This window comes from Xylona heveae (genome assembly GCF_001619985.1).
Source record: "Xylona heveae TC161 unplaced genomic scaffold L228scaffold_14, whole genome shotgun sequence".
NCBI lineage: Eukaryota > Fungi > Ascomycota > Xylonomycetes > Xylonales > Xylonaceae > Xylona > Xylona heveae.
In genome coordinates, this window is record NW_017264206.1 from 199,344 (window position 1) to 219,797 (window position 20,454).

The 20,454-nt window shown below is 46.8% G+C and overlaps 10 protein-coding genes across 10 annotated transcripts; 7 read left to right on the top strand and 3 right to left on the bottom strand.

The window, feature by feature from the left end:
• Positions 1-298: 298 nt before the first annotated feature.
• Positions 299-1,647, top strand: L228DRAFT_47110 (nucleic acid-binding protein). The gene is made up of 3 exons (XM_018336623.1): positions 299-715; positions 1,104-1,192; positions 1,298-1,647. The coding sequence occupies exons 1-3, from the start codon at positions 450-452 to the stop codon at positions 1,351-1,353; spliced, it is 411 nt and encodes a 136-aa protein (XP_018184708.1). The 5' UTR covers positions 299-449; the 3' UTR covers positions 1,354-1,647.
• Positions 1,648-2,681: 1,034 nt separating this feature from the next.
• L228DRAFT_224860 (fungal pheromone STE3G-protein-coupled receptor) lies at positions 2,682-3,611 on the bottom strand (the record flags this gene model as incomplete). The annotated part of the gene is made up of 2 exons (XM_018330359.1): positions 3,101-3,611; positions 2,682-3,044 (listed from the first exon to the last, which is right to left on the bottom strand). Coding segments are annotated over exons 1-2 (858 nt in total), but the record flags the coding sequence as incomplete, so codon positions are not given.
• Positions 3,612-4,510: 899 nt separating this feature from the next.
• L228DRAFT_251250 (hypothetical protein) lies at positions 4,511-5,126 on the bottom strand. Its single transcript, XM_018333516.1, has one exon. The coding sequence runs from the start codon at positions 5,094-5,096 to the stop codon at positions 4,890-4,892; it is 207 nt and encodes a 68-aa protein (XP_018184710.1). The 5' UTR covers positions 5,097-5,126; the 3' UTR covers positions 4,511-4,889.
• Positions 5,127-5,176: 50 nt separating this feature from the next.
• Positions 5,177-7,273, top strand: L228DRAFT_251251 (hypothetical protein). The gene is made up of 2 exons (XM_018333517.1): positions 5,177-5,804; positions 5,863-7,273. The coding sequence occupies exons 1-2, from the start codon at positions 5,374-5,376 to the stop codon at positions 6,881-6,883; spliced, it is 1,452 nt and encodes a 483-aa protein (XP_018184711.1). The 5' UTR covers positions 5,177-5,373; the 3' UTR covers positions 6,884-7,273.
• An 866-nt stretch (positions 7,274-8,139) lies between these two features.
• On the top strand, positions 8,140-9,627 carry L228DRAFT_47146 (hypothetical protein). Its single transcript, XM_018336624.1, has 5 exons — positions 8,140-8,456; positions 8,532-8,712; positions 8,769-8,947; positions 9,009-9,059; positions 9,118-9,627. The coding sequence occupies exons 1-5, from the start codon at positions 8,276-8,278 to the stop codon at positions 9,546-9,548; spliced, it is 1,023 nt and encodes a 340-aa protein (XP_018184712.1). The 5' UTR covers positions 8,140-8,275; the 3' UTR covers positions 9,549-9,627.
• Positions 9,628-10,024: 397 nt separating this feature from the next.
• Positions 10,025-12,722, top strand: L228DRAFT_263924 (hypothetical protein). The gene is made up of 2 exons (XM_018334534.1): positions 10,025-10,222; positions 10,293-12,722. Exons 1-2 carry the CDS (start codon positions 10,169-10,171, stop codon positions 12,303-12,305), a joined length of 2,067 nt encoding a protein of 688 aa, XP_018184713.1. The 5' UTR covers positions 10,025-10,168; the 3' UTR covers positions 12,306-12,722.
• A 2-nt stretch (positions 12,723-12,724) lies between these two features.
• Positions 12,725-14,011, bottom strand: L228DRAFT_286023 (copper/iron-regulated glutamine amidotransferase). The gene is made up of 3 exons (XM_018336404.1): positions 13,499-14,011; positions 13,280-13,354; positions 12,725-13,203 (listed from the first exon to the last, which is right to left on the bottom strand). The coding sequence occupies exons 1-3, from the start codon at positions 13,856-13,858 to the stop codon at positions 12,895-12,897; spliced, it is 744 nt and encodes a 247-aa protein (XP_018184714.1). The 5' UTR covers positions 13,859-14,011; the 3' UTR covers positions 12,725-12,894.
• A 451-nt stretch (positions 14,012-14,462) lies between these two features.
• L228DRAFT_224863 (hypothetical protein) lies at positions 14,463-15,670 on the top strand. Its single transcript, XM_018330360.1, has 2 exons — positions 14,463-14,469; positions 14,525-15,670. Exon 2 carries the CDS (start codon positions 14,764-14,766, stop codon positions 15,535-15,537), a length of 774 nt encoding a protein of 257 aa, XP_018184715.1. The 5' UTR covers positions 14,463-14,469; positions 14,525-14,763; the 3' UTR covers positions 15,538-15,670.
• Positions 15,671-16,095: 425 nt separating this feature from the next.
• Positions 16,096-18,335, top strand: L228DRAFT_251256 (hypothetical protein). Its single transcript, XM_018333518.1, has 2 exons — positions 16,096-16,272; positions 16,332-18,335. Exons 1-2 carry the CDS (start codon positions 16,183-16,185, stop codon positions 18,012-18,014), a joined length of 1,773 nt encoding a protein of 590 aa, XP_018184716.1. The 5' UTR covers positions 16,096-16,182; the 3' UTR covers positions 18,015-18,335.
• A 111-nt stretch (positions 18,336-18,446) lies between these two features.
• Positions 18,447-19,848, top strand: L228DRAFT_234367 (Ham1-like protein). The gene is made up of 6 exons (XM_018330665.1): positions 18,447-18,834; positions 18,999-19,072; positions 19,201-19,345; positions 19,433-19,469; positions 19,524-19,585; positions 19,640-19,848. The coding sequence occupies exons 1-6, from the start codon at positions 18,670-18,672 to the stop codon at positions 19,700-19,702; spliced, it is 546 nt and encodes a 181-aa protein (XP_018184717.1). The 5' UTR covers positions 18,447-18,669; the 3' UTR covers positions 19,703-19,848.
• Positions 19,849-20,454: the final 606 nt, after the last annotated feature.

Sequence of the window (20,454 nt, forward strand, 5' to 3'; positions counted from 1 at the left end):
AGTCCCACAATTTCTCCCGGGTCTGCTTTCCTTTCGCCCTAATGGAAAGCCAAATTAGACAGTCTTTCAATAGAAGATTGACCCTTCTGGTCTGGCCGTCTGCCACAAACTCCCAATTAACCCGTCATATCACAATACATTCGTAGACTTATCTGGTCGGAGCTCTCTCCGCCGTATAATTCTGCGAATTGCCAATAATTTTGAGGCTGAAAGCCTCCTCTCGTTGCTATCGTAGTTGGCTCACGAAGTACTCATAGTTTCGTAGCGTGCATCGCGTCAATTCTTGGCTTCTTTTGGTTCCCGTTCGCGTGTCCGCGCGTTTGATCTCTCTTCCCTTCCCCATCAAACCACCAACACGCAAACCGCAATCGTAATCCCCAAACGTCCGATTCCAGAACAACCCTTCCCACGTGTCGCTATCCGTTGCACATCACAAGCATCGACAAGCAATGTCTCCGCGTCTTTTCACCCCGCACGGCCTGCGTCTGGCGCGCGCTTTTTCGACGACTCCCCGTAACCAGCTTGCCAAGATGACCTTGATCGGACGTCTGGCCGCAGACCCTGAGCTCACAGCGACCTCGAGCGGTCAGGAAATGGTGCGCTATGCAATTGGCACAAGCTATGGACCCAAGGATAATCGCCAGACCAGCTGGTTCCGCATTGCTAGCTTTGATGATGGACCTCGACGGGATTACCTGTTGAGCTTACAGAAGGGGTGAGTAGCAGCTTCTCTGGCTTAGCTCTTGACTTTTTCGGAATATCTTTGGCACATATTCGCGATTGTGATGCATTCTGGGCTATTTTCCATCCCGTGCGCCTCATTCTTCTCTGGCTCGTTCAGTGCGATTGCGCCATGGATAAGAGCTCTCATTATCGCTGAGTTGTGCGGTTGTGTGGAGGATTACCCGATCCGGTAATTCCCAACGGTCAAACTCCGCCGTCGCCATCAGAGCCATCATTGTCCTACTCTTGTTGTTGTTATTGTTTTTGTCTGTATCAGCGCTCTCATCACCATCAATATTATTATTTTTTATCATCTTGCGCAACTTGTCATGGTGGACTCTTTGCTTTTCCGATTAGCTAACCTATCAATCAAACTATAGCACTCTTCTCTATCTCGAAGGCGACGCTACGATGCGGACTTACGAGGACAGTGAAGGAAAGTCGCGCTCTAGCCTTAACATTGTTCAGCGTATGTTTACTTTCCCATCTCTGGGCTTATGGTCTTCCTCTCGCAATCTCTACCGCGGGACCCATCATCATAACCTCTACTGATACACGCATCCTATGACAACAGGCAGCATCGAAGTCCTCAAGCGTCCTAATTCTTCCGATTCCTCCAACAACCAGTAATTGCACTCAAGAATTGTGTTCTATTGCTGTGCCCAACATTCAGCTTGTGGACCTGTCTTCGATCGGAATGAGAACCATCCATTAATGATACCTGATCATTTAATCCCTTCTTTTCGGCTTTCCCAAAGGACACCACATGTCCATCTATTAACAATGTATTATTATACGTCCAACTTCAATTGAGCTTTATAACTTTCCAAATCTATTTCCCCCTCGTTTCGGCTTCCGGCTATTTTTACTCACTCTCCACTTTTCGGTATCGAAACTCACAGATTCAATTACTGTATAACTAATATCAGGGATTCAGATGTTTCTCTAAGCTTGAATGATGTTCAGTGCACAGTGGGCCGAAGTATATGTACACGTGTCCGAGATCGGTAGATGTGATACTTAAAGAGATCAATTTATGATTAGAAATGTCCTGAGTATGGAAAACTCTATCCACTAGAAAGGAATATTGTTCAGAAAAAGTCGTCAAGCAGAGATGATAACTTATCCTGACGGCCTCCGTGACTCCAGGCTGTAACATGCGGTCGAAAGCCAACAGCGCCCAGGTCCCGCCAGATAGTCCATACCCCTGCTACTAGTCAACGTCCACTTGAAGATTGCTGGACCTGGGTTTGAACAATGACAGAATTATTCACCAGATCGTTGCGGTTCCCGTTAGAGAAATTTTCCGGTCGCCCGCCGCCCCTAATTTGCGTAGAGACTCCTATTTGACGATCATCGTGTAGCCCAAGGCCGAATGATTGGTCTTCCAAATCTGCGAGGAACGTGGTCTGATTCGGAAGACGTGCAGGTGGTGCCGGGAGAGACGTATTTTGCGAAGCAGATTCGCTGCGCTTGGGCATGGGGAAAAGATCCCTGATCGACGTCATCGCCCTCTTTTGTTGTACCCGCAGAGGGAAGAGTAAATTTGATGTATCAGAAGCATTGGAATGCGACCGCCCGCGCGTCGCAGTTCCGAAGACCGATTTGGGAGCTTTATCATCGGCGGTGGGGACAGAAGGTTGTCTTATAGTTTGTGGTGGAGAACCGAAGGTATCAGATGAAACAAGTTCATGTTCGGAGGAGCTGCAAGTGTCAATGGAAGGTTCCCTCAAAGTATTCGTGCAAGCTGAGCGACCACAACGATAAATGGAGAGGGTGTAGAAAAAGCCGCCGGAGAAAAACTTACATAGGTCCGGGAAAAGAAGGGTTACGAGAGAATGACCGCCAGATTGCATGCTTTGCTTTGAGGGCGATCGTGCTGCCCAAACTGTTTCCGGAGCTTGTAGTTGACGGCAATAACCTTCGAGTAGTTGGTTGGAAACACGCGGGTAGGTATTTGAGCAAGCCAATATGTCCGAGCCATCCGCGGTACATGGCGACGGCATCTCTTCCGAGGCCGAAGAAGAAGAAGACGAGCAGACCAGCTGCTACGTAGACCCAGCGGTCAAATCGCACAACTCCGCCCGTGGGTATCATTAGGATCTGCGACCAACTCGCGCCATGTATACGCGAGAAAGAGAATCCATTGAGAGGGACATTGACATTCACGTAGAAGACATAGAGCTGGATAGGAAGGAAGACGAGGATTAGAACCGTAGAAATGATAAAGAGGCGGTAAAACTGAGATTTGTTTGTGTTTGAACACACGAGAATTTCGGAAAATTGACGTCGATAGCGGCGGAGCCGAATAATTACAAGCGCTGAGTTGTGTCAGCAAGAAGAATCTCTAATTAAGAAAATACAAAGCACTACTTACAGCAATAGTAAGCATCGAGAAAAGACAGTACGGGCGGCCAAATGAACACGAGAAGGACGCTGACCCAGCTGCTGTCGTTGTTTGGAGCGCACCCAGATATCGCAAAGATGTCATATCTATTGTCCTGGACAATCAGATGGGCCAGCGTCAGAAGGATCGGACAGATGAAGCAGAAGAAAATGTTGAAAATCATCCCTCGCCGTCTCTGCGCACGACTTGGGACGAGTGAAGCTCGGTCAGTATTCATGACATTAGCTAGGCTGCGCATGATGCACGCCAAAGCACCTGCTACGCCAACTGAACAGGCAACAAGGAATCGAATTTCGACATCGCATAATCCGACTCCGATCCACCACTTCGACGTGTCGTCAGTTGGCCAAAGGATGGCATTGATGACGTTGAATAGATTGAGGATAATGATCCAGACGATTAGAACTGAAGCTGCAAGGTTTCGGTGCTTTGCATGCCAAATGAATGGCGGAATGCAGAGAAGCATGGTGATTGCCGATAGCACTGGAAGTAGAACTGCATGAAAAGAAAGACGGCTATCCCCTGAGCCCTCGATGACCGAGACTTCTGGATTCCACATAATGATCTCGAAAAGAAAGCAATTCGCGCAATACTAAGATGGCTAATAGCACAAAAAGAAAAGAAAACCCTAGAAAATCGTCAATCGTAGCTTCCTGGCAAATTGTATTATTTTGAGGAAGAAACAGTATCAATTGCAGAAATCAAGCTCGCTTCCGGACTCGTAAAGCGCAGATCAGTAGAAAAGGTCGTATAATTGCTGGAAATTGGTAGAATCATGATAAGCAGTAATCGGTGAAACACTTTGTTTTTTCTGCAGTCTCCAACAAAAGGGAGAAAGAGAAGGGGCACATAACTCGCGGAGAAGATGAGATGAAATTGAAACATGAAGCGTGAGACGAAGTGACCGCGGAAGGCGAAGATATGATGCCAGTGTCCGCGTACATGGTCAATAAATCAATAGCACGCGATTGATGTAGAGCCTCTCATCCTGTCCAATAATTTGACGGCAACTCCGTGTTTTATGCTGGTACCCTTCTATTGACGGCCAAAGCAAAAAGCAAGAATCGGAGAATAAGAGAGCGAAGTGTTACAGCTTGTAGCAGCTTGAGTTTCCGGTTAGTGGGATGGTTATTGAAATGCCCTTTTGGGAACTCAATAAGAAATTGTCAATGGGGGCCTTAGCGCAACAAAACCCGTGATTGAATAAAGACAAAGAAACGTGTAATAAGATTTTAAGATCTTTGATTACAAGCACAGAATAAACAAGAAAAATTGATAGCAATCAGCAGTAACTTGTAAGTATTGGAAAAAGAGGAAAATCGAGAGGAAAAGTCTCAGTTATATGAAAACATCATGCGAGATTTGTCGATGTGATGTTGCAGCGTCAAATCCACTTTCTGGGATACATACTAACCCAAGAAAGAGAACCCATTAATTCATGCGCGTGGACTTTTATCAGCAATATGTAGTGAAACGAAGGGAGTAAGCACTCTATTGGACCTCACTCAACGTGACTTACTTACTCGGAGCACAGCCCATCTTGATCAAAATTGACAGAAACAGAGCAATAGCGAAAGGAAAGTCCGTAGTATGAAGCAGATGGGGGTTCCCATAGAGAGAGTTTGAGTGGTTCCGTCGGACCCTCAAGACGAACATAGGCGCATCTCTCATCACGAGGAGAAGTGGAGCACCCACTGTGGGCCTCCCAGATTCCCCAGATTCTCGTCCCGTCGAGCCCGTCGATTTAGTGCGTCGGTGGCTACGGTTGATGTATCCACTTCCCGTACATGTAACTTGCAGCAAAAAGACGATTGTTTCCGACTGGTTCCACGGATGAAGCATTATAGTGGTAGTACCGCATGCTGGTGATCAAATGCATATGATATGCCGACATGATTGGTCTTAGTATAAATGATATGCCGATGAAAGCGAATGCGAACGTGGGTTGATGCAAGATAAGTGGCATTGTCGAGAAACCTAGGCGTGCCATCGAATCTGCAAAGCCTAAAATCTAATGTCATGTCCTGCTCCTATAGGGGGATTTAGGTCCCTCGTGCCTGGAATTCTCGTCTGGCCAATAATCCCTCCCGCCCCTCGCCCCCTTCCCCTCCTTCCTCTATCTGAAAACCCTTGCTGTTGCAGACGCGTCCTTCACACCAACAATGTCAAAAGAAAATAAAAAGATCACGAACAAGCATCTCCCCTTCATGTTCTCCCGGCTGTTGAGCCATCTATGATTCATCATGGTGGACGCTGCAGAGAGGACAACTTCTCCACCTCGGCAATCTCCCGTCGATGAGACTCCGGCGGCCTCTGGGCATAACTTTTCCACTCCTGCTCCACAACGGCAGCGGTCGTTCAGACGCTCTTACAATTTATCAGATGCTCCCAATGGAAATTTGAGCCGTCGCAGTTCAGTCATTTCCAACCTGTCCTTTGAAGATGGTCGGCAGTCGGTAAGATCGCCGACAGAAGACTTCTTCATGCCCAAATCTTTCGGGTCGCGGCCGGAAGCAAACACTGAGCCCTCACACTGGGATTCTGCTCCTCTCGCGTTTGCACTGTTTCCAGCCATAGGTGGTTTGCTATTCAAAAATGGCAGTGCTGTTGTTACAGACGTGACGCTCCTGGGGTTGGCAGCCATCTTTCTGAACTGGTCTGTGAGACTGCCGTGGTATGAAACCAAAGTTCCGGTTTTCGCTTTCTAGATCACACAGGCTGATTTATAACAGGGATTGGTACCATTCCGCGCAATCGGTCCGCATCCAAGAAGAGAGATATCACACAGACACGATTTTTGAAGAGACCAGTGAGGATGAGCAGCAGCATGAAGACGGGGCGACGCCTGCACCTGAATCACCATCCGATCATGCATCTAGTTCTGATCATGCATCTGGATCGCAGCGCCTGTACGCAGAAAGAGACAAGGCGATACATGAATTGAGGGTTCACGAAATGCTTGCTCTCGTAGCTTGCTTTTTGTCTCCCCTCCTCGGGGCCTATCTCCTTCACACCATCCGTGGCCAACTTTCACGTCCTTCGGAAGGGCTCGTGTCAAACTATAACCTGACAATCTTTGTCCTTGCTGCCGAGCTTCGGCCCGTGGCCCATCTCGTCAAGCTTGTGCAGTCTCGAACACTTCATCTTCAACGCATCGTTACCCCTGGTGCCTTTGCCGAAGAGAACAATGATCTTGTCAAGGTTACCGACCTCGAAAAGCGTATTGGAGAAATTGAAGTCCATGTGGCAAATGCAGCAGAGAAGAACACTGCGGACAATGGTGGTAAAGGAAACACTGCACAGGTCACAACAGACGTGCGCCGCAACCTCCAACCAGAACTGGATGCCCTAAACCGAGCAGTCCGCCGCTACGAGAAACGGCACATGCTGCAGACCATGCATACCGATGCTCGCATTGTCGACTTGGAGTCTCGACTCAATGATGCACTCTCTCTTGCCGCGGCCGCAGTCCAGACTGGCCAACGCCAGAAGTCGCAGCTCCTTGTTATCCTTACTGAAATGCTCTGGACTACGCTTCTCTTCCCTTTTGAGTTTCTCTGGCTTATGCTCAGCTTTCCTGTCAAGATGACGGGCAAGGTGCTTGACATGGGCAAGAGTGGATTAGTAGGCAGCCAGCGGCGCCCTCCGCGAAGAGTCCCCTCCAAGCATAGTCATGCATATGTTCACCATTCCCACAATAGCCATGGTAGGGTTGGAGATCGCGTCCAGGGCCGATCGATGAAGAGGATATAACCAATCTTTTATTTTTACTTTTTCGATTTCTTATGTCTTTTTCACAATTTCTTATTCCACCTTATGCGGTAGCGAATATCCTTTTGATGGCTCAAGGCGCACTTGAGGGTGTCTTAGCATTTTCTATTTCTTCGCTCTCATCGATCTTGATAACAGTTTTCTATGCACATGGAGCGGATCCGGATAAAGTGGCGTTTGGGAAGGGGATTCTGAAATTGTTTAAAGAGTAGCATTTCTCAATTAGCGTCAGACTCGGCAGCGACTAATGATACATGCAATGTCTTTGACCCACGCACTTTTACCACAATTAGCACTCGTGTTGAAGACACTAAAGTCCGTGCGAAAATTCTAACCATTGCATTGTCCCCTGCATCTCAGTATTATATGGTGTAGCATCACGTGCGCAGCGGCGCTTTGAAGACAATGATAGACCAACTACAACCAATCCATTCGAATTCCCGTTGCTTATTGACCATTTCGTCTAAGCTTATACAGATGATTTCGTTCGAGGATCTACTAAGTTGTCGTTTAAGATATCTTATGGCTGTCCACGACGGGAGAACAGTCACAAACCCTAAACGGCGGTTCTGGAACAACTCACGTTTCTTTGGGGACTCGAACGCTGTAGCTTAACTAGTTGCAGTACTCAATCGCTAAACCCTAACGGAATTTTGGTGCCCGCGTGCCGTCACATTGCTAAGTCCCGCTCAGATTAAGTATGCTGCTACGTCAAAAATAGCGTGTTATGCGAGACCCTTCTCTCAGCGCTCTCAAGAAACACCACAACCAAATGAGCATGGGAAATGATATTGATACCGCAAGTGGTCTTTCATTCATACACCTGGCGATCAAATTCGGCAATCTGAAGAGACTAAAACACATCCTTATCCAGTAATGCACTTACCGCATATCAAATGCACAGAGTGAAGTTGAAGTACTTCTTTATGCACGATGCTTCGGCCGACTCAAGTCCTTGGTGGGCTGATCGATATCATCTTCGTGAATACATTTTATCCCTCTATTGTCTCTCTGCTTGGTAAACGGAAACTGATAATGCTCCTAGAATTTTCAAGTCCTGGCACCCTGCATAAAATCTACTGTGGTGCGATGGCTAATTAATCCAATCATATGTGTGACAAGGCCGCCATGACAAACGCCACAATTCCAATTTAGGGTGTGCCCCTAATTTTTGCAGGCACAGCTGACCTCGAGCTGAATTGGCTCATTATGGGCCTTTCGCGCCCGAAAGAGGGCTGATACTTGCCGCCGGGGCCATGAGACGTTGAACTTCATGGTGTTCACATTTGCGACTCCGTCGATCCGTTCAATCTTGAAGATTTATCCCCGAGGATATGAACGCACCGGTGACGGCTGCAAACCGAGTATCTATCGATGCTCTCAATGGCCACAGCATTTTCTCTCTGCGCGACTTACGTATTCATAAGTTTCGTTCACTCTAGTGGAGCGGTTACGACAATCCCAGATTGGCCGCTCATCACACCAGGGCCGAAGTTGGTATTGCAGCCTCGCACGCAAGATTTGGCTCTTTGGGGGTATGTGAGCGGAAACTCCAGTAAGCTCATATGCAAATCGCCCTTCTGGCTTTGTTGACGGGACGCACATCCTGATTATGTGGATCGGTACCTAGACTCGCCCTTGAGCTGTCCTTCTGGTTTCACTGCTACTTTTGACGGCGCAGCGGACAACTTCGTTGCATGTTGTAACGGCGTTACCTGCACGAACGATTACCATACTTGCAATGACTATTTGGGAACAGCCTGCCCGGAACCCGGCATTTGCAGCGAAATATATACCCAATATCTGCAATGGTAGGTATCTTCCAGCTCGCGATTGAATATCAGAGGCTAATAGAATTGGGAGCTAGTGCGGCTGCTACGCCTTCTTGCATTCTCTATGCACGGATAACTGGACCAGAGGATGGGAACAGCAAAAGTTCGTTTGCATGTGGACAGACGGGAGGTACTGTGTTAGTGTTGCCCAGTGTGACTGGCGCATCAACCGCAACAGACGCTAGCAAGTCCAGCACATCTCATCCTCTGACTGGTGAGCCAGCAGTCCTCTCTGGCCTGTAATCTAATACAAGTCATGCTGATGTTGTCTGTAGATGATTTCCTCTCAAGTTACAGCAACCTTTTTCCAATTTCTACTTCTAAGAGTAAACATCCTGTCCCAGAGATCCAATGATCCGAGTGTTGACCGTAGGGATATTTTAGCATCTCATGCAGAAGAGAGCAAGAGCATCACTTCCATTGAGACATCGAGCACATCTCCGACACCAACTCATTCAAAATCGGGTGGCATGGATGCATCGACCAAGGCAACAATTGCCGGAGTGATTATTGCTGGAGTCACTGTGCCATTGATGATTCTTGGCATCTTTGCTGCTATTATTCCGGTGCAGACCTTAAAGTGTCTCACTTGCGGTAAAAGACCGAAGTCAAAAACCACTTCGACTGGGGAGTTGCGTCCTCCTACTAATCCGGAGCTTCGGCCAGCGATTGTGAATGCTGGTCTTACCCGCATCAACAACGCATTTCATACGCAGCCGGAGCCGCAGCGGTATACGATGAACTATTATCCGCAACCGCAGCCGCAATATCAACCCCAATATCAGCCATTATACCCACAACATCAGTATCGCTGATACCAGAATTTGCTTGTTATATGACAAACTTATGGCGCAATTGTGTATTCATTTTTATTTCTATATCCCCAGGAAGCTCGATTCGCCTGAATTACATTATTCTTGCAGTGATAGATCACGGAAGGAAATTTGACGACGTTTTACTTGGCCCCTGGTTTCATTGATTGGTAATTTTCAAGAGATAGGTGGAGTGATGTACACACACACTATATATATTAATTAAAATATGAGCGTTCAAATGAGGCAATTGAAAGAGAAGCAGTGGAACTTTATAGATCTCGGCTCTGGGGAAGTGGATATATGGAGAACAGACTGCGGGGTGTCGCCTGCGTGTTAGTTGGACTCGGGTATATGTCATACCTAACGCGGATGCGATTACTGGCGCGTTAACGCCCTCGGATGCGGTCCCGAAGACGAGATAAGCCGGGGTTTAGATAGGGAAGCCGGTGGTATATAAAGTAGCTCCAAGAATGTAACCCCGCGGCGACCGCTCCGCTCAATGTTTTCTTTTATTTTCCATTTCTTGAGACTGCATCCCATTCTTTCGGCCTCTTGTAATTGAGAGCATCGATTCTTGAGACCTGGCAGGAAGAGCAATTATCTCTACTTTCGCTCAGGTTATGAGTGGAGTTAGGAAATCGCGGAATGGGTGCACACGCTGTAAAGATAAGCGGGTAGGGAATCACTGAGTCACCGGAATCTATCCAATTGATTTATTTATGGTCCAGCTGACGGATTCTGTAGTTGAAGTGTGATGAAAGGAAGCCTGCCTGCGATCGGTGCGTTCGGAGGGGCCTCACATGCCCCGGTTATGTGCAACCGCTACGATGGTCGACCAAGTACGAGATCTTCAGTCCCAACAAGAGGGGAAACTCGTCAAGATCGTTGGATACAAAACCCAAGCCGGTCAGTGCTACCCGGGCAGTGGAAGAAAACTCACCGATATCTCAACTCTCTGGTACGGCATCAGAAGATCGGGACGAAATGTCGACGATAGGCATTGAGGACTGGCCTGTGATAGGGTCATCCCTAGAAGACGAGAGCCTTGAGTTTGATAGTTCTTTGGATTTTGACTTTGATCCAATTTTGTCTCACTTTCTCAATGGTCCTGAATCCCTACCGCCAAACCAAATGTTCGAGGATCTCCACTCGCGGCCCGACCCAAGTCCATCGCAGCCGCTCGGGGGCTCAGTGCTGAGAGAAGCCTTTTCCCCATTGGTGCCGGTCTCCACTCCCCGAACAGAAATTGAAGATCATCTTCCTCCAACCAAACATGATCAACATGATCAATCGGTTGTACTAAGTCGACCACACCAATTGGACGAGTTCCAAAAGTCTCCCGCCAGCGACCATACTGTCATGACTTTTCCGATCGACAGGTCATTGACGCCGACATCATTGATGCTCATTGAATACTATTTCAAAGAAGTCGCGGCAATTTTCTCTTGCTATGATAGTCAGATGAATCCTTTTCGAACGACGGTTTCGCGGATGTGGAACTCGAGTCCCTCAATGTATCATGCAATGCAGAGCATGGCAGCCGCTTGTCTTGCAGATGACTTCCCACAACTGAACGGTATAGGTGTTCAGTTGCGTAGAGAAGCCGCGGCATCGCTTCAGACAGAGCTGAATGCTCCGAATGTGGACAATAAATCATTACTCGCTCTGATAATGCTGGGGCAGACAGCAAGCTGGCATAACCCGAAAGATCTGGGTATTGCAGAGTTCAACCAAGCGAAACAAATAATCAACTCCATGCTCTCAAAGCGCTATTCGGGCCAATCAGGAGGAGATAGTCGCAACCTGCAATTTTTCAGCGAATCGATAATCTACTGGGAGATGCTACTCTCGTATGTCACAGAAAGCGACCAGCTCGGATTGCCTGCTTCGGAGATTTCTCGTGCCGACACACTGACGCCAAATTTTGTGCCCCATCCATGGACTGGAATTGCGCGCGAAGCACAGCTGACAGTTTACGAAATCGGAAAACTCATTCGTGGGGAAAGGATGCGCGTTCGAATGCGAAAATTTACTTCAAGGGCAGATATCGAGCAAATCCAGCAAGCAATCAGTATCGCGCAAACCCTCGAAGAGAGACTCTTGACGATGACTTGTCCTGCTGAAAACGCCGTGATCAACCCCAAGGATGACAGAACCCCAGTTAGGCATCTTTTGGATATCGCCGAAGTCTATCGTTGCATCGGCTTGCTTCAACTCTATCGCGTCTTCCCGGATCTCTTGAGCCGGCGGTTACAAACAGGGGCGCCTTCACCGGACTTTGGTGCAAGCATGAACGGGCTGGCTATGCACATGTCCCAGAAGTCTGGAAGCACGGGAACAGATGTTGACACTGATTACCAGGACGAGGAATCTGTCATGGATACATGGCTCACCCAACTGGCCATGTATAGCCTCAATCTACTCAAATCTATTCCCTTGGAGTCACGGACCAAGTGCGTGCAACCATTTCTGCTCGTTGCCGCAGCCAGTGAACTTCGACTCTCCAGCGCTAGTCTTAGCCCTGGAGTAGTAGTCCAAAGCCCAGATAACATCTCGCTGCAAACTGTCAGCATCGTGCGAACACGAAATTTTATCACTAGTCGATTGACGTCCTTTTTGCACTTTCTTCCTCCGAAACCCATTCACGTCTTGCTAAAGCTTGTGCGCGAGACATGGGCACGGATGGACTCGGGGGATAGAAATGTCTACTGGATGGATATCATGATTGAGAATGGATGGGAAACAACCATGGGCTAGCTAGTCACAAGAGTCCAATACTATTGACCAAGTGTCAACCGCCTGGCGTGGAGCATCTACACCGGACTAGTCGGATGATTTTGATAATTTTCATAGGAGCCGTGATGCTGAATTTTCGACGTCCCAGCATAGGACCTGCATAGGCCCCAGAAGCAGAAACGGGACGTCGAAGTAGAACGGGGGATAGAAGTTTCTGTACATTTCCACTGTGGCGCATCCAGCAGTGCATGTATTCAATATTATTCGTTCCCCGAGACTTTCAGGTCAACAGTAAGCGTCTACTAGGAAAGAGAGCCAGACCTGCTCTCTTCGCCCTCCTTGGATCCACAAACCACAGAGAGCATGTTGTAATATGATTCTATAGCATAGTTATATACCCGTATTCAGGAACTAAATTACAATCAAGAATCCATCTAGAACAGCCAAGAATGCAGATTTCTTGCAGGAATCCATTTTTTTCTAAACGCAATCTATACTGCTAAACCTTCCGTAATATCCTTCTTACGTCCCCCTCCCCCTTCCTGTCTTCTCTATCTAATCAACCCCATTTATCTTACATCGTTCCCCTGCTTCTAATTTCGTTATGTAGTCACAGCGGAGAAACATTGCTATTTCCTTCCCTCACCCACTCAATAACCCTTTTTAAAATGATTGGGCCATCTGTTGCCCCATTCAACTTCTGAACTTCTTCTTCTATCCGCTCTCTTGATGAATTTCCATTGTACACATCGTCCTCTTCCAGAAGCATTTTCCTAGCGAGCCCGTTCTGGACCTCAGGATGCGCTTGAAAGGAGAGCATCGTGTTCGCCTTGTTCACAAAACATTCATGATTTTCTGCCAGGGCGATGAAATCGGGAGCTGGTTTGGATACTTCGCGAACGTGGAATTCAGGCGCTCGCTGTATGTTTAATCCCGTTAGAAAAAGATTTCTGAATTTCTGAACGAGCAGTTGACTGCAGAGTTGCAGGACTCACGTAAGTTACAGTTCCCGGGGCAAAGCGGAAGAACTTCTTCCCTGCCTCAGTCAGGGTGATGTCTTGGATTGCTGCCTACATTCAAACGCTATTAGCTGACTGTTGGCGTTCCAAGGTATATATTAGGGAAAAGAATGTTAACATGCATACAAAAGAATTGAAGTTGGAAGAAGGAGGAACAAAGGAAAACGAAGAGGAAAACAAGAGCACGGTTCATACAATCGATCCAGTCGGGACAGCTCGCACTTCTCCACCCATGGCGCGCGCAAGAGCTTGATGACCCCAGCAGATACCCAAAATTTTTGTCCTTGGCGAATCCCGCGCAGTGTTTCGAACAAAATCCAAGACTCCCAAGACCCAAGGCTCTGACGAAGACGCATCGGCTTTTCCGCCAGTAAGAACAACTAGATTGTATTGGAGAGGGTCAGGAAATTTGGCGTCGAAGACGGGGTCGTAAAAGTCAATCTGAGCATCCGGTGCCGCGGTGTGGAACTCATCATCATATGCTTGTCTCACGTCGCGCCAGAATTCGTTGCCCGGTGGGCTGTTGATGAGAACTGCAATATGTAAGGGTGCCATGGCGGTCAAGGAGAATTGAGATATATCTCAATGAGTCTGAAAATTTAGCAAATGATTTGAGAGTAGTTGCCTGAACTCTGAGCGGCTTTATTTGAAGATGAATGCATTCTATTACAATTTATACATTTTATGATGGAGACAATTAGCACATTATTAAGACCATGTAGTTATTGTAGATCAGTGGCATGATAACAAAACTCGGGAATTACTTGGTTGTATTGGCTCCTCGCTCTTGCAGACCATTTGAGGTAATTGTCCAGTAGTCCTAGTGTACACTATAATATGGAGTTTCTGATTTGTTTCAACTTATTATCTAGCAACTTCTGCCAGGGTTTATATTCGGCCATATTATTATTATGATTGATGATATGCTCAACGACGGGACAACTAACGCGACTATTCCTTAATCAGTGCGCGGCAACGATGGGGGGATAGCAACGTGTGGCAATCATGCCCCTTACGTCTGCACTTTACCAGATCGGGTAGGCGGGAGCGATGCTTGGGTTGTTGGATATGCTCCAACATGGCCTCTCGCCGTCATTATTGGTGTGCTATGTCTTCAAAATCAGATTCTGATTTGGCTTCATCAAAATTTTCAAGTAGAAATTTTTGTATCGGAGAGATAAGAAATTTGCCTTCTCCGAGGCATGACTAATTCTTGTATAGGCATGAACTCCACAAGGACGGCATTTTTCACGCCCACATTTCTTCGAATCCGTCACCCAGTTGCTAGGTGACCAATGATAGATTTGCATTTTCAATAGTGGTTCTAAGGCGCCTAGCTTCATGTATATAATAAATATACATCAGGGCCTTGAACTATCATCATTTATTTCATTTCCTTTCATACAGACTTGGGCTTACAGTACTCTTACTCAGTACCTTTTCTCTCATCCAATTTGACAATGTTCTTGCCAAGCGTTCATGCCGAGACCGACGAGGCAGTTTTACTAGAGTTTATTCGAGAAAATCCTCTGGGAGTCCTGATCACCAGCATCGAGTCCTCTCATCATGACTTCCTTCAATGCACCCATGTTCCATTTGTGCTCGACCTACCGGAAGAACCTGGCCGATCGAAACCCCGACTCAGGGCTCATATTGCCAAACAAAACCCGCAGACCAAGGCAATGATCGAAGCCGTGGATGGCAAACCGCCGAATGTCTTGGAGCTTGACAGCGAAGTGCTGGTGCTCTTCAATGGCAGGCATGATCATTACGTGACCCCGAAATATTATGTTGAGACGAAGCCGGACACGGGCAAAGTCGTTCCAACATGGAATTATTCTGCCGTGCAAGTCTATGGCAAATTGTCGCTCTACTACGATTCGAAAACACCGGAGACGAGCACGTTCCTCGCGAAGCAGCTTCATGACCTGTCTGAGCATACGGAGAGGTCGATAATGGATTACACTGGTGGCGAACGGCCCCAGCCATGGAAGGTCGCGGATGCGCCGGACGCTTACATTGCTCTCATGCAAAGGAATATTGTGGGCATTGAGATTCAGATCAATAAGATTCAGGGAAAACACAAGATGAGCCAGGAAATGCGACCCGGTGATCGCGAAGGCGTAGTTGAAGGCTTTGCGAAGCTAGGAGGTGATGCCGGCGTTGCTCTCTCAGCCTTGGTCAAGGAGCGAGGAGAGTTGCATGATCTGAAAAAGCAAGAGACGAAGAAATAGACTCAATGGACTTCAAAGCGAGGATTTATCCATCTCGAAATCTTCAGGATTATAGAGGCTATAGGAAGAAACCCTACCATGGCAATTTGAATATATTTTGTCTTTAATACTTGTATCGGCTATGTTAACAGACAAGCCACAGAATAGAAATTCAATCTTTGATTCATGGGTGACGTGATGTATGAAGATGTTTGGTAATTTCTTTTAGAGAACTATTCGGAAACTAGAAAGAAATGTTTTTTCTTTATTAATTCATCCTCTCATGAGTCCCTTGCAAGTTAAAATGTAAATTTACACCTAGAGTTAGGTCTAGATTGACAGTCATGCTATCCCCTTATGTCTATGGGATTTTTACCAAAGATAACAATATCAAAAGAAGATTCGGAATCAGAGTATAAAAGAAAAGAATCACACAAGAATAAATATGGAAAAGATTTCAAGTTAGTTGAAAATGTGTTTCTTTTAGAGCGTGGAAATCACATGACTGTTCCGATCTCGAAGTCAGATTGGGTTTGCCACCCCGCCATTTCCCGACTATTTCTTACCGTCACAGCAATAAAGTTGTAAGTCCCTAACGAAGGTTAAGATTGCTACAAGGTCATGTCGACAAACCCAACCATGAATATTCGAAACACATTGGTATAAATGTACAAGCCTGCTCCTCCTAGACCCAAGAAGACAGACATTGTCCGGTCGCGCAATGGTTGTAAAAATTGCCGTGAAAGAAGAACAAAGGTTTGCGCGATAATTGAAAATTGAAATACCTTGGACCCAGGAACTAACACGAACCTAAGTGCGATGAGCAAAAGCCAACATGTGGGACATGTGCAAGACTGGGAAAAGTCTGTGAAAGCGTTCAACAAGAGTTCAAATTTCGCGTGGTGACGAGGCCGGCTTCTACGCGTGCTGCATTCGATACGTCAGAGCCCAACGAGCAATCTTCTTCTTCTTCTTCTTCTTCTTCTTCATCATCTTCTCAAAAGATAACCTCCAACCAGATCGGCTCTGATAGCCTTTCTTTGGGAAACATTGATCTCATCAAGTCACTGCAACATTCTGAAAGGGATGTTTTCTACACCACATATTGGGAAGATAATTGCCTCCCGGCATTGAACCCGGTGTTTCACTCTGCCTCGCACCTTGCTGGTACTCATCCAATTTTAAACAATGCAATTTTAGCATTGTCATCCTGCAACCTTAGTCGTCTACATGCGGAACGGAGATTGTCTTCGACTAGTCACATGGGATCCTTCAGTCCAAGCCTCATCCATCAAACGAGAAGTCAATTGTACTATTCGTCGGCCATCAGGAAATTTACTTCACTGGATCAGCGTGACTATCGACACGATGCTACAATAGTCCTGACGGTTCTCATCCTATTTGCGTATGTCGAGTCCTCAATGGGCAACTTTCAAGGATTCTATTGCCATGTGGAGGGTCTGTCGAACTTTCTTTCGGAGGTTTGTGAGGCGGTAGGACACCCGGATATCAAGGCTCTCCTTACAGCATGGATGCAGACGCGATTTGTCGTCTGGTGGGCACGTGCCTACTTCAGCTCACTCGATATCCATCAGCAGCTGCCTTCGATTCCGCTGCCAGGAGTGCTCAAGGGGAGCGTTAACTCCATTCACGAGCGACGTGTTACGGTATTGAGTATCCTATGTGAATCTCATCGGCTCAACTCCCAGGCCGTACTCGGGCATTGGAGCTCCAACCCAATCTCGACAGAAACAGAATGCAAAGGGCACCATGAGATGGGCAAGACTGATGTCGAAACATGTTTTCCGTTGCTGGCTGAAGAAGCCAAAAGGTTGGACGAGTGGCTATTGCATCTCCCACCATCAGAACAACCACTCAAGGATCGCGACGACGATGTACCGATAGAGCACCGTCGCTGGGACATGGACGACCTCAATTCCCCCATCTACTTCCAATCACACGATGCAGCACTCAATTTTGCATACCATGTAGTGGCGCGCATCATGCAATGTACTGGACTTTTACAGAGACTTCAGACTCGAGACACTAATTGCCTCGGATCTGGTTACGAATGCTACGAAGCGGAGCCGTGGGTCCAATTATTACTCCGAATTGCAAAGGGCGTCAATATGTGGGCATGCCTCACGAGAAACAACTATACGATTGGATTTTCGGGCCTGCTCTTAACTGCACTGTTACGATGCCAGGACTTGTCTCTTGCCATTGAGATCCAAACCTGGCTACAGGCTCTAGAGGACTTGCAGCCGACAGAAGAAGGCGCGTTTCCGGTTTACCAAACTTTGGGTGTGGTCAAAGCCATCAATCGACAGAAGATGATGGGCCGTGATGTGTTTGGTGTAACTCAGCCGGTGGACGACGGGGGCGGAACACCAAAGTTTACCGCTTACAATAGTCAGTCGATTAACACACTCTTGTTTCATGGCAAATTGCGCGCCTCGCCGGATCTCTTTGCAGAATATGTATCGATTGACATGTAGTATAATGTCTATCGGGGAACCCTACCCTTGGGTTTTTTCTTCCCTTGGATCTTTTCACTTGTACATTGCAGATCATATTAACAGAGTCGTACTTGCATTTCTTTGACGGCTTTCTGTTTATTATTTTTAATCATATATCAGATAGATAGACATATCAACTACACCAGGCATTTTGTTTTACATGATCACTCAACGGCAGGGCGTCGGTCCCACGCGCCAGACCGGGTATAGTGTCTAGCATTTCAGGTCCCTGAGTTTAACGAGCATGGCAGTGGAGACTCGCTATTGGTAAATTCCTTCTACCCTTGTCCTCAAATGGCGCTGGACAGTGAGTCAGACTGGTTTTGCAGAATGCCAACCGTTAGCTCAAAATGGGCATTTAAACAAAGTAGTTGCTCTGCTATTCTACGCCTTCACGATCTTCACGTATCTCTCGTAGCGAGTCTCGGGCGTTTATTTGCTTGCTTTTCGCTAACTGGTCTGTCTGCTATCCGCTGCCATTTGGAAATCTTATCGCCAGTTTTACTTGTAGATAAGCGAGAGAAATTAATATTCTCGTTGTCTGACCGAGAGGACCAACGGACCCTGCAGAACAGGTCCTGTAGAGGAGAAATAATTCTGACCAGGACTCAAGCGCCCTGAGGCTCTTTGCGACATGCTCAATCTGGTTTTCGTGACGGGAAACCGACATAAAGTCTCCGAGGTGAAGGCCATCTTGGGCGACACTGTGGACTTGCAAGCGGTGGCTCTGGACTTGCCTGAGATTCAGGGGACGCTGGAGGAAATTACACTTGAAAAATGTCGACGGGCTGCTGAAATGGTATGTATAATTTTTTTTTTTTTTTTTTTTTTTTTTCCCCATGAAAGCCCCTCCAAAAAGCGGGGGAAAAAAAGGAGGGGGAGGGGATGGAAAGAAAGAAAGAAAGAATAAAGTGGAAGAAAAGATGACAGTTTATTGCAGCTATCTAATTATTCTTTTCTTAGACTGGCGGTCCTGTGTTGGTAGAAGATTCCGCGCTGGAAATGCATGCGCTTAACGGTCTTCCAGGGCCTTACGTGTATGTCAACAATACGAAATACCCCATCAATTCTACATTCTCAGTCTTTTCGTTTCTGCTAAGTTCAAAACACTGTCGATGTGAAATCGAGGACGGGCATAGAATGCTGACGCATGTCTAATCAACAGCAAAGCATTTGTAGACACAGTCGGAAACAAAGGTCTGATTAACCTGCTTGTGCCGCACGAGAATAAAACTGCCGAAGCGGTGTGTACGCTTGGCTATTCCTCCGGACCTGGGGCCGAGCCGATTATCTTTCAAGGAAAGTTAGTGGTATGTTTTCGGTGTCTCATTTCCCCAACAACGACTTCCGAGTGTATCTCTCATTGCAGTGTGGATTGTGAACTAAATATTGAAAAGGGCCAAATAGTTCCAGCCAGGGGCGTATCTTCTTTTGGTACGTATTAATGAAATGAACTAGCATCATCTTTATTTTCTAAAATTAAAGCAGGATGGGAACCAATTTTCGAATTTGATGGAGAGACGTTGGCGGAAATGAGCCGTGAGAAAAAGGTAGGTAGCTGTTCGCGTAAATATCGTTATGAGAAGATTGCTGATTCAATATAGTTTGGACTGTCTCATCGATACAAGGCAGTAGTAAAGTTCAGAAAATGGCTTGAATTTCAATGATATGATTTTACGTTCGAAGGATCTGGTTATAGAGTAGACATGGACGGGTGTTTTGAGATGTTTCAGCATAGAGATATATAGAGACGATTGTATAGATATTAGTAATTGTTTGGTAGTTGCCAAGAATAAATAGGTGTATCAAGTAGATCTTTACTCCACAACAAAAAGGTATGAGAGCATTATGAGCAAGTGAGAGAAGACTAGGAGAATATTTTAGAGATCGTCATGAAACGGTGGATATATCGAGGACAGAATGTGGAGTGTGGCTTGCACGTCAAAGCCATTCAACGTAAATGATTGGCTCAGAGGTGTGGCTGACGGGGTCAATTGACGTGGCTTGACTGGATGACAGAAGGACCAAGAGTTCGTCTTTTCCTTGATTTTTGGCTGGGCGGGTCCTCCCGTCTGGGTTACGCGAACAACCAAGTTAATCCTGGCGTGTCATGGCCCGCGTCATAAATACATTTTGGCTGTTATTGCTGTCTGTGTGTGCCAGTGTGTGTGTGTGTGTGTGTGTGTGTGTGTGGCAACAGTTACAACCATCACCATGCCCCTCATTTTTAAATCTTTTCGTCTTCTCCGATTATCCTGACCGCATACTACCAAGGGTGCTTTGGTTTTTTATTACTTTAATTGAGCCAAGTAGCTCAGGATTGCGACACTACTGTTTATCGCCTCCTCATACCTTGACGCTTTATCTCCCCATCTTGTTCCCAGTTGAAGCTCTGCACACTGGGATTTTGATCTCGAGG